This window comes from Cydia pomonella, chromosome 26 (genome assembly GCF_033807575.1).
Source record: "Cydia pomonella isolate Wapato2018A chromosome 26, ilCydPomo1, whole genome shotgun sequence".
In the NCBI taxonomy this organism is placed as follows: domain Eukaryota; kingdom Metazoa; phylum Arthropoda; class Insecta; order Lepidoptera; family Tortricidae; genus Cydia; species Cydia pomonella.
Window position 1 is genome coordinate 1,688,901 of NC_084728.1, and position 12,540 is coordinate 1,701,440.

Below are 12,540 nucleotides of genomic sequence, written 5' to 3' on the forward strand. Positions count from 1 at the left end.
GTTATAGAACAGCTATTTATTTCGTATATTCTACATTGTCGGCAAAGCATTTTGGTGTACCTTCCCTTTTTAACCGTAGCATATACTTAGGCGTCATATTTTTGTTTAAAATGCTTAAAGGTATTATTAATTGTCCTAATCTCTAAAGTTATATTACTTTCAGTTGTCCGCATCTACCCCTCCGGCCTCAATCCCTGTTTCATGTCAGTTTTCTGTGAAGAACTATTCCAGACATACTTTTTTCAGACGAGTTCCGAGTTACTATAATAAACGTTTATGCGATGTAGATTGCTTTCAAAGTTCATTGGCTAGTCTAAAAAATATAATTATACGTAAGTTGTTTTAGTACCCAGGTACTTATATATTTATGTTGTAAGCAGTTCATTTTCTATCTGTTACATGACTGATTTTAATGTATGATTTAGAAAATATTGTTAAAAATATTTATTTTCTTTTTTTTTAAGTACTTAACATGAAGATAACATTAACGTGAAATGAACCGATATACAAACGTAGCATTACCTACTTTTTAAATTTATATATGACCTTGATCTAAATTTTTCTACTGAGCTTCTACTAACTAAAGAGTTTTGTTTGAACTTCCAAAATAATTATCAGATATTATGTTGGAGAGATCAAAATCAAAGACAGTATATTGCAAATCAATGAACTTATACAAATTTACGCAATTGTTACGCAGTAAATAAATCTACTTAACGATAAAAAAAAAAAATTTTTTACACACAAAACAATAATATATAAATAAACTAATATCTTATTCTAAAAGACCTCCGTGTGCTGCACCGGGTGCTGTTACATTAGATCTATACATTAGATATACTCGTACCTACATATAAGTACTTATTTCAGTTAACATTATTTATAAGTATGAACCTCCAGGTCTTTTTGTTGCAGTACATCTTTTGTATTGCCTTTTTAATGTGTTTATATGACTGTTTGGTTTCTGAATAAACTAAAAAAAAATTAAGACTGTAAACTATATGTATAGTTTTGATCTCGAATTTTAGAGATTTATCTATATTTGGAAAAGTTATATGGAATATCAAATACTTTTGCCTCGTTGTTTCATCCGCTACTTTTGATGCTGACTGTACCATAGTAGCGAAATATGACCTATATATTCACCCCGTAAATTGTTGTAGGTAAATAAAGAACCAGTATGACGTTTTTAATGACGATCGCTCACCTCTTCCTTGTTTTTTATTTGTCATGATTTCACAGTTTGATGTCTGAATCAAAGAACAGAAATGATTGGTCAGAAGACGGATATGACAAACAATGTATAAAAAATGGCCAGAAAAACGGCTCATTACTATAATGGCCGATAATCTAAGCAAATGGATAATGAGATCCGTTTGAAGATGACCTAGTGCTAGTTAATGATGATAAAATTGATGAATATAAACTTGTTTATTGTTATATACAGGATGCAGCATTCAGAATGGATCTAAAGAAGGACAATGATAGATGACTATAATAAATTAATAAATAAATATTATAGGACATTATTACACAAATTGACTAAGTCCCACAGTAAGCTCAATAAGGCTTGTGTTGAGGGTACTTAGACAACGATATATATAATTATATATATATTTATAAATACTTAAATACATTGAAAATACCCATGATTCAGGAACAAATATCCATGCTCATCACCAGATGCCCTTACCAGGATTTGAACCCGGGACCATCAGCTAAAAACAAAGAGAATTTGAAAAAGAGGTGGATTATCAAAGAAAATTTTGTAGCCATAGTAAATTTACTGCCATCTTTCGACACATGATTTAAATTTTTAGAACGCCATTTGACTTTAATCGTTATTCTTTCGCTGATATGTGTAAAATTTGTTAATAATCATAAAGTGGCGCCTACGCTTTCATATTGCTACCAACACATATAATGTAATAATGTTATAATGTATAATTATGGACTTGTTCTGAAATAAAGAATATATTATATTATTATAACTACCCTCCTATATATATATATATATTATAAACAGTCTTTAAATGTTGCATATAGCGTTGTTGTAAGACGGACATAATTATTTAACCCAACCAAAGAATTTAAAACTGTGACATATCAATGTCATTTCGAACATCGATCATCAGAGATAGTACTTACGTTTAGTAGCAAATATATAAACTCGCACTAAACACTAATCAATATGTAAACAGGCCCTAAGGCCTTAATATAAAAATAAATTATTAATTATTTCCGAAATGGAGTTAGAATACCTACCGGATGTTTTCAGGAACCCACCCTTCAAATTAACGGAAATCAAAAGTGCTACTATAACCGTAATATATTCATTAGAATTTGCCACCACAAAGTCTGTGCAGAATTAGTTTGTTCCAACTCTAGTAGCTTTTTTTATCGAAACAAAATCATAACTACTCGTATAACCCAAAAGTATACGTACTTGGAGCATTTTCCACCAGTATCACCCTGGATCCAATAGCCTGCGCACACAGGCACACAAACAGCGTCAGCACACGCATGTTACACACACACGCACACAGATAACATCACTGTTCCATTCACCACATCCAACTGTCACACGAAATCACTGCATTTTTCACACCCTGTATAGTTTTACAAGCACTGTTTATTCGTTGTCACTTCGATTTTTAAATTTTAAGGTTTCTTCAGTGTTCTTTTTTGTATTCTATTTTCAAATTCGAAATATCGTTCAATTGTTTCATAATTTAAATCGACACACTTTGATTTATTTTCTTATTCAGTCTGATCTACCCAGTTCCATAGTCAATTTTTTATTTTATTTAATTTTCACTGATTCGTGAAAACTATCCTAATTTTCAAAGTGTCACTTGGCTTTGAACTGTGTACCTTTTATTAATAACTTTATATAAGTTTTTCTTATGTCATCAGTTCGATATGTTTTTTCAAGTTTTTGTTTTAGTGTGTGGGATATGGGTCAGAGCCGCGGCGCGTGACATGGACTACTGAGCGGAGCTATTGTCTGACATAAGCTTATATGTGAATGGAATTGTTTCGGTGGCGTAGTATGGATAAGACATTTCAAAATAATGTCTGTTTCGTGAGCCAGGGGATAACAGTATGCAGTAATACAAATTGATTTTTAACAAGCAGATACATCTGCGAGCGATACTCAAAATTTTATTTAAAAAAAATAGGAAAAAAATGTCCTGGTAGGCTTCCGTGGCTCAGCTAAGTGCAACGCACGAGTTCTGGAGGTTGCGGGTACAAGTCCTGCTGGAAGCGTAACTTTTTCCATTTTTTCCTTTAATATAAAACTTGGAATACAAATTGAATAAAGAAACTTTTCAATATAACCCCACTACAACTTACACGTTTTTTAATTAGCAAATTAACATAGAGATGCCTTGTATAAAGACCTGCGATATTTTACGATGTAAATAAATATATAATAAACTTTTAGTATCGAACCAAACCCAAAATCGCGATAGTAAAGTTTACGCCCCCATTGCAAACATATCAGACTAGCCAAAATGTATGAACAGACAATATTTTTTCGAGATTTCGGGATCGGTCCTACAGTAAAAGTTGCAGTATGACCTTTAGGTATTCTCCCACCGTAAAATATGACAGGTTATTTAAAAAAACTGTATACAGTGCTCTGAAGACGAAATTATACGTACAGTCACACCACTCTGGACAAGGGTGGCAAGAGAGAGGAGATACTGGAAGGAATTGGAGGAGGCCTTTGCCGACAGGCACACTGAACTAAGAGACTTCATATGACTATTTAGACTATCTTACTATAAAAAAAACAACAATCATGTTCAGAACAAAGGGCTAAGTGCTCTTCACTTTAGATGCGGCTACGCATTCCACTCCAGTCCAATGGGACAGTATGTGGGACATCCCTAAATACGCTAAAATATGCGAGTGGGCTTAAAATTATATAATAACAGTAATTTCATAATAATTTAATCAAATCTGACTTAAACAAATTAACAGTTCTACACTATTCCTAATTTATTTCGGTAAAATATTATAAATTTTAGGTGAAATACCAAATAATTGTTTCCAGTACATCCCATAAAACTTTAAAAATGACTTTTAAGAAGGTTTATCCGCATATTTATTAAGTAAAAAAAAACTTTTATAGATTTATTTTAAATAAAGGCATATCCACATGTTTCTCTCAGCTGCGATTACACCTGATAACGCTGCTCGAGGCCTATTGTCTCAAAAAACGGATTTATAGCAAAAACCTAATATATCCGACCATTGTGGTGGGCCTATACTACATAAATAATGTAAAAGGGCTTATTTAAAACGACCTTCATTTGTATAAGATATGTGGAACATTGCAAATTTTTAATTGCAGTTAGGAAATATTGCAAGCGGAAACTCTAGGTCCATGGGATCCAACATGGAGACGAGGAAATGCCGCCAGCATCCCTGGTATAATGCCTCAAGGGCCTAATTTAGATTTAAGCTATAGCAAAGAGAATTTAAAATAACACCTCTATTGTCAAAGAAAAGTTTATAGCCTCAGTAATTTTACTGCCATCTTTCGACACATGATTGAAACTTTTAGAACGCCATTTGATCCGTGATAGCTAGACATACGGAAGGTGGAGGTAAGGAAATAAATCTCCATGTACCAAAAAGTGTCATCAATTTTTTTTTAAATAGGTGGCGCTACAATACCTAGAGTACTTGAACAAAAAAAAACAAATCATAGACAGCGCAATTCACTCCGTCAATAACGCCTAGGTTCTTAGCTACTCTAACGCTACTCTGGAGAGATTTGGAACTATTATTTATAGCTGACAGCTGGACACTTTTGCAACAGTTCTATCATAAGAGATTTCTCTCCTGTTGAAATTTTCACAGATGATGTATTTCTGTTGCCGCTATAACAACAAATACTAAAAAGTACGGAACCCTCGTTGTACGAGTCCGACTCGCACTTGTCCGGTTTTTCGTAGTATTTGACATTTATTTCAGTTTATGCCAGAAATATTTTTATCTCCAGACTAAAAAAAAGTCATTTGATTTGACTGCGTATCTAATAGACACTATATTACATCTTCATTTAAACCATATTTAAAGAAGATTACAGACTCCAAGGTTAGAACTGTTAAATGTTTTTACAGGACAGAAAAAGCCTAGTTTGTGGCCGGATAGGTGTCGTTATTCTAAATACGCGGAAGACTGGGACATGAAGATGTAATGAGGGAAAACGCCCTTCGTGCAAGGGCTAAAAGTAATTTTCAGTAAGAATATTTTCTTTTTTATATATATATATATATATATTTTTTTTCTTTTTTAGCTTTTTGGTGAAGGAAAACATCGTGAGGAAACCTGCACACATCTGCGAAGATCATCCGTCACATTTTTTGGGGACAAAAATAATTTTGACCCACAAACGCTCTACGTCAAGGGCTAAACGTCATTTAGTGCAAGGATAGTTTTTTGTTAAACATAACTGGTTTAAGATAATGAGAGATATTGTACATATTATCAGAACAGGGCCTAAGCAGCAAGGTGCAAGCACGGTAGCAAGCTAATAACTTGGACAACAGTATAATTAAAAAAAAAAAAGGCAAATATACACGGTATATTACGAGTAATCACGTCCCATATTAACAACATCGCTATTAAAAAAACGTTTAGCACTAAGTTACAATAAAATATGTTTTTAGGGTTCCGTAGCCAAATGGCAAAAAACGGAACCCTTATAGATTCGTCATGTCCGTCTGTCTGTCCGATTCTGTCACAGCCACTTTTTTCCGAAACTATAAAAGCTATACTGTTCAAACTTGGTAAGTAGATGTATTCTATGAACCGCATTATGATGTTTATACAAAAATAGAAAAAAAAAACAATAAATTTTGGGGGTTCCCCATACTTAGAACTGAAACTCAAAAAATCTTTCTTCATCAAACCCATACGTGTGGGGTATCTATGGATAGGTCTTTAAAAATGATATTGAGGTTTCTAATATCATTTTTTTCTAAACTGAATAGTTTGCGCGAGAGACACTTCCAAAGTGGTAAAAAGTGTGTCCCCCCCCCGTAACTTCTAAATAACAGAATGAAAAATCTAAAAAAAATATATGATATACATTGCCATGCAAACTTCCACCGAAAATTGGTTCAAACGAGATCTAGTAAGTAGTTTTTTTTTAATACGTCATAAAAATTTAAAAAAAATTTTTTTTTCATCAAACCCATACGTGTGGGGTATCTAAGGATAGGTCTTCAAAAATGATATTTAGGTTTATAATATCATTTTTTTCTAAACTGAATAGTTTGCGCGAGAGACACTTCCAAAGTGAAAAAAGTGTGTCCCCCCCCCTGTAACTTCTAAAATAACGGAATGAAAAATCTAAAAAAAATATATGATATACATTAGCATGCAAACTTCCAACAAAAATTGGTTTGAACCAGATCTAGTAAGTAGTTTTTTTAATACGTCATAAATGGTACGGAACCCTTCATGGGCGAGTCCGACTCGCACTTGGCCGCTTTTTTTAATTGGCATTAATTCTAAATCTAGGAAAATTCCAGAAATGTTTAAAGGACATTTTAGTCTTTAAATATGATTAGGAACACACTGTCAAAATCTTCCGGGTTCCTCGTGAAACACCATGTATATAAAGCTAGAAGTACTTTCATAGTTTAACGATACATACGTTGCGTCTTGCTTAATGATGCTGCATTAATAAGTGCTTCTAGTATGTATGTATATTCTTTATTGTACATAGAAAAACAAACACGAGAAACACAACCCTACGTGCTGCAGATAGCCCCGTCTGCAAAGCGTGCATGGAGGCAGAAGAGACAGCCACCCACGTCATTCTCTAATGCCAAGTGGTGGCAGGGTACCGGGCACAACACCTCGGTTCGTCGGGGTCTCCAAGTCGTCAGCAACATCAAGGGTCTGCTAGGCTTGGGGAGAGTTGGGTTGGCAAGAGTAGGTACTGACAACCCACCACGCAAAACAGGCGCAATTAATGATGTACTTAGAGTTGGGGAAATCATATCAAGCCCGCGATTACCTATAACCTATAAACTAACACCGTTATAAAGAGAATTAAATACAACAAAGGACGACCGGTCTGGCCTAGTGGGTAGTGACCCTGCCTATGAAGCCGATGGTCCCGGGTTCAAATCCTGGTAAGGGCATTTATTCGTGTGATGAGCATGGATATTTGTTCCTGAGTCATGGGTGTTTTCTATGTATTTAAGTATTTATAAATATTTACATATTATATATATTGTTGTCTAAGTACCCTCAACACAAGCCTTATTGAGCTTACTGTCGGACTTAGTCAATTTGTGTAATAATGTCCTATAATATTTATTATTTATTTATTATTAAATACAACAAAGGCGAATTTATGCCTATATGGGATCTTTTCCAGTCAAACTTTGTAGATATTTGCCATTTTGAAAATAACCTCGCTCGCTAAATTTGTACGCCCATAGGCAAAACACAGAGTTCCTATTTGTACATTAAGACCCTTCGTATCACCTGTGTTATACAAATAAATGTTATTCTATTTTATTCTTAAAATAACTAGGTCAGAGGATTTTAGATCAAACTTTACTCAACACGTAATATTTCATAGTCAAAAACCATAAAAATGTCTTATAACCATTAATTAGGACTCGCAGACCCTTTGTTCCACGCTATAATTATTTCTGAATCACAGTATCTCGATCTGACACGTTTTTTGACCGAAACCTGACATCATTCGTGAATTGCATTAACCTCACCGAACTTAGTTATGAAGGGTACAAGGACCTATATTTGACACTCAATCTAAATTCATAATATGGACGCCTATATTAATTTAAGGCTTATTAATAAACGAAAGGGTATCAATTAGCTTAATATACAATATTATATACTTGGTCAAGCAAATCTTGTCACCAACAAAAGGCGGCAAATTTGAAAAATCACGGGCTAGCAACACTTTTTTCGAATAAGTAATTCCAGAATCGCGTGTCATCTGTGTCTTATCTGTGGAACGTGGACAGTGAATGACAGCCATTATGTTTGTATACATTCTGAATCGTTGCTATTTCAAGATGATTTTCTGCCGTCACCATTAAATACCAATACCTATATTAAATAAGCGTGTGCATGAACTTAAGCAAAATCAAGGTGCCTACAATGTACAATCACGCTCGTTGATCGTAAATATTTGTAAAATTTACGATCATACGATAATTACATGCTTTGGTTCGATGTACATTGCTGCTTTTCTTAGCGCAATACCAACGCAATACTGCGTTTTAAGTGTTGCCCTACTTTACTTTGCTGTACATTGCTACGGACATGCTTTGCTTGACAAACTTTATAAGGGCATATTTATAATTGACACAATTCTGTTTCTGAACTTAGGAATTAATAGGTTCAAAACGTGTTTAATCTCCTAGAAATGGCATATTCTATAAGTTATAGTGGTCCTACCTTACCCGCCAATGACATAATTTCTTATAATTTATTTTATAACAGGTTAAAACGTCAGAAAATTAAATTAAATTAAATCATGCTTGTGAATCCGTGAAATCTGTCAGTACTCAGTAGTAGGTATAACAGTTGTCGAGTAGAAATAATACATACTATGAAGGTTGGAAACCTTCACAGTCTTTTGGTAGAAAACTGGCAAAATTATGCATTTGAATTGAGAACTATCGCCCTGCTAGATGAATCTGCAGGCGGGCATTCGGGGGATGGCAGTCATTAAGGGTAGTTGATTTTGTTATATAGCTGAATGATATTAAAAAAAGCTAGAAAACTACAAGGAGTATTAATCTTCCACCACAATTAGGCGGCCCCTTTTACATAGTGTCTAGCTCTATTATAATATGTTCTTAGAAATGTCTATTTTATTTAAAATATTATAGTTTTTGAATCATTTTTTTTAACTACACTTTTTTATAACCATTGTTCCTCTGATAATATGTAACAACATAAAATAACAGGCGCATTTACCCTACCCAGGTACCTTGGTTTTGGCACAACAATGCTTAGGAAGTAGTTATATCTTTTTAGCAATTTGTAAGGCGTTAGGATGCTCTTAAACATGTTTTTTTTTATGTTTTTTTCGCGGAATAAGACTAATAGATCTTTATGGCACTTGAAGGATGGAGGGAAATATTTATAAGTAGTTGAAGTTAAAATGCTACCAAAAGTATTTTGGATTAAATAAGTTTATTACTGCATAATAATCAAGCGCATGCGCGCGCTGTTTGACAGGGTTCAAAGGTCGTCCTCATGATGTTTCGCAATGGGTATATATTTATATATGTATGTATCTTATACCTTTAAACGAGCAATTCTTGTATATATATATTTCTGTGATCTCGGAAACGGCTCTAACGATTTCGCTGAAATTTGGTATATGGGGGTTTTTGGGGGTATACAATCGATCTAGATTAGTCTTATGTTTGAGAAAGCGCGTGTTTTCGATTTTTCATGTGTTTTTCTTTCGACGCAGAATATGGTCGCTAATTTCGTGTTGCCGGCCACTGTCCGTCTGGTCCAGCGGGTTAAGACGCGGACGGCTAGAAACGAGTGTTACGGGTTCGAATCTCGCCCAATGGTTAACTTTTTTTTTTATATGTTCAAGTTTGTATTATAATTTTTTAATTTTTATTATTGTAAACAAGTTTAATTTAGTAAAAAAATGTAGTTAAGATTATCACCTATACACCACCATATTACAATAAATAGTTATAACCGAGCAAAGCTCGGTCGCCCAGGTACTAGTTTTAAAAATCACATAGTTCACAGTAATAATATCAATGGAGAGTGGTGTTTCTATATTTCCCATACTGTCATACACAATATGTGAAGGCCACATACAAAGTACTTTGATATAGCTGGACAATAAGTTTCGTACACAATTATTCAAAGATTCTTGATATCAGATCACTATCTTAAATGGTTTGTGGTACAAGTAATAGAATCTCCTCCTTCTTCTTCTTCCTTGCGTTGTCCCGGCATATTGCCACGGCTCATGGGAGCCTAGGGTCCCAAGTAATAGAATACTGACTAGAATATTACGAGCTCCTCGCCATTACATTTTTGCGTTGGTTTTCGTTGCGAGCTCGTCATCGTGTACGTATATTTATATGTATCTAAATTTAACCCACTTCCCTGTTTCCGATTGAGCGGAAATTTATATGGTACCTTCGAGCTGATCTGATGATGGAGACAGAAGGTAACTATGGGAACTCGGTGATAAATCAACGCAACCTAATTGTGTTTTGTTTTTTTTTTAATGATATCGATGAGTAATAGTTGTCTGTGGTAAAAAAAAAGTACAGTCAGCGATAACAACTTGTACTAAGATTGAAATATTTGCCAAAAACTTATTTCTTTGTATAATAATTGTAAACGACGACTAGCACAAAGATATAGGTCAGGCATGTCGTTTGAAAATGAGAGCGTAACTTCGATTGTATGGGAACGATTTTTTAGCGGGTTCGTGTGACTTTTCATAAAAACCGGGCAAAAGCATTTCGAGCCATGCTCAGTGTAGGATTCCGTAGTTACCCGTCCATCAAAATAGACTGTTTGCATAAACTCAAAAACCGATCAGATTCGCTAAAGTTTTTCTTGAACGTCTTTACTCAGCTATATTTCACGATTTTTTTCATATTTTTTGAACCCATGGTTCAAAAGTTGGAGTGGGAGAGACATTTTTTTTTTTAGAGCAATTATTTCCGAAAATACATTTAACAAAAAATGTTTTGTGAAGACCTGTATTCGTTTTGAAAGTCCTATCCAACGACAGCCCCCTCTATAGGGTTAAAGCGAAAAAAAAAATCATTCCCACTTTTCGTGTAGGGGAGTCACCCTTAAAACATCATTACCTATTCAAATTTTTAGTATACGACTTTGTTGACGTAACTGATATTCGTGCCAAATTTCAGCTTTCTAGCACTAACGATCACAGAGAAAAGCCGCGAACGGACAGACAGGCGGACATGGCGTAACTATAAGGGTTCCCAGTTGACTAAGGAACCGTAAAAAAGCTTGTGACTTGCACCACAAATACGCACGAATAGTAATTTACCAGTAGATTGCGGGCTCCGAGTAAATTGTTTAGACCTTCCATTATTTCCATTACGGCAAAAACAGCTGAACGATCATTATGGGCTTGTATAGGCTTTGACTTTAGTCAAGTATCAACGTTTAGGAACTGAAATCAGTTAAAAATGAAACTCCCCCCATCTACGGCGGCTAAGTTACTTATACGTTTAACACAAGTGTGTTTGCATTACATTGCGGGCCGAATTATTTAGTATGGACAAAATTTTAATTGCAATTCTAAGTAAAAATTATCTAATTACATTTCTTATCTCCTATACTAACTACCGTTAAGAGATTCGCCCGTATTAGATTGTGACACACTGTATTTCTAAAAATCATCAACGTCACCTATCAAATTTAGGACATTAAGCGCCATTTGCGCCATCCCACTAACCCGGGGTTAACTGGTTAAACCATTAACCTAGTATCAAATTGTACTGGTAACCATGTTAACTCCAGGTTTAACCGATTAACCCAGTGTCATATTGTACTGGTAACCATGGTAACTACAGGTTTAACCGGTTAACCCAGTGTCTAATTGTAGTGATAACCATGTTAACACCAGATTTAACCGGTTAACCCAGTGTCTCATTGTACTGGTAACCAAGGTAACTACATGTTTAACCGGTTAACGCAGTGTCAAATTGTACTGGTAACCATGGTAACTCCAGGTTTAACCGGTTAACCCCGGGTTAGTAGGACGGTGCAAGTGGCGACAGAAACTACGTAACACAAATTTCAGGATTTTTTGATCACATTTGGAAACCCCCTGCCCCCTAGTGTAACGTCACATATTTGTTTTTATCCAAATCAGCCTTGTTGAGTTCATAAATATGTATACATTTCTTCACCCTATACCGTTACAATAAGGTGAATAAATGTGTACATATTTACGAACTCGACTGTACTAAAAAATATTTAAAAAAGAAGCAACATTACATAGAAATGGTCTGGCATGAAACCGATTAGGAATAAATATTTCACGAATTTATCATTGCAATAATCTATTATTTTACTGCACAGAAAATACAAGAATTCAGAACAATATTCGGTAAAGTTAGAGTGACGTCACAAAGTTTGTGACTCCCCCTTCCCTTTGTCACAACATGTCACATTTTCTTGAACCCCTTATCCCCCTAAACGTGTGACGTAATTAATGAATGACCCCTTAAAGGATGACTCACGCTAGACCGGGCCGGGTCCGGGCCGGAGCTTTCGGCGCTTCGTTTTCTTCGGAAAGCACCACGTGATCAGCTGTCATAGAAAATGACGTGTCGGACGCCTCCATCCATCCATCGTTAAAGCTACCATTACCTACACTATTAATGCTGCGGCTTATTTTATTTATTTATTTATATATTCGGGATTCAGCGAATAGTCGTAATTGCATCTGTTTCGCTATCTAAGGGAAATGAAAGAGACACCATCACGTATATTCGCCGA

General features: G+C 34.9%; 1 protein-coding gene across 2 annotated transcripts in view; it reads right to left on the reverse strand.

Moving 5' to 3' along the window:
* The window catches only part of LOC133532050 (uncharacterized), a 43,033-nt gene extending 40,080 nt beyond the window's left edge, over positions 1–2,953 (reverse strand). The window contains exon 1 of one of the 2 annotated variants that reach the window (XM_061870540.1): positions 2,447–2,953. In XM_061870540.1, coding sequence (XP_061726524.1) covers positions 2,447–2,525 — 79 coding nt within the window. In that variant the 5' untranslated portion in view covers positions 2,526–2,953. The remainder of the gene's footprint in view (positions 1–2,446) is intronic. The other variant, XM_061870541.1, reaches the window with a different exon arrangement.
* Positions 2,954–12,540: the final 9,587 nt, after the last annotated feature.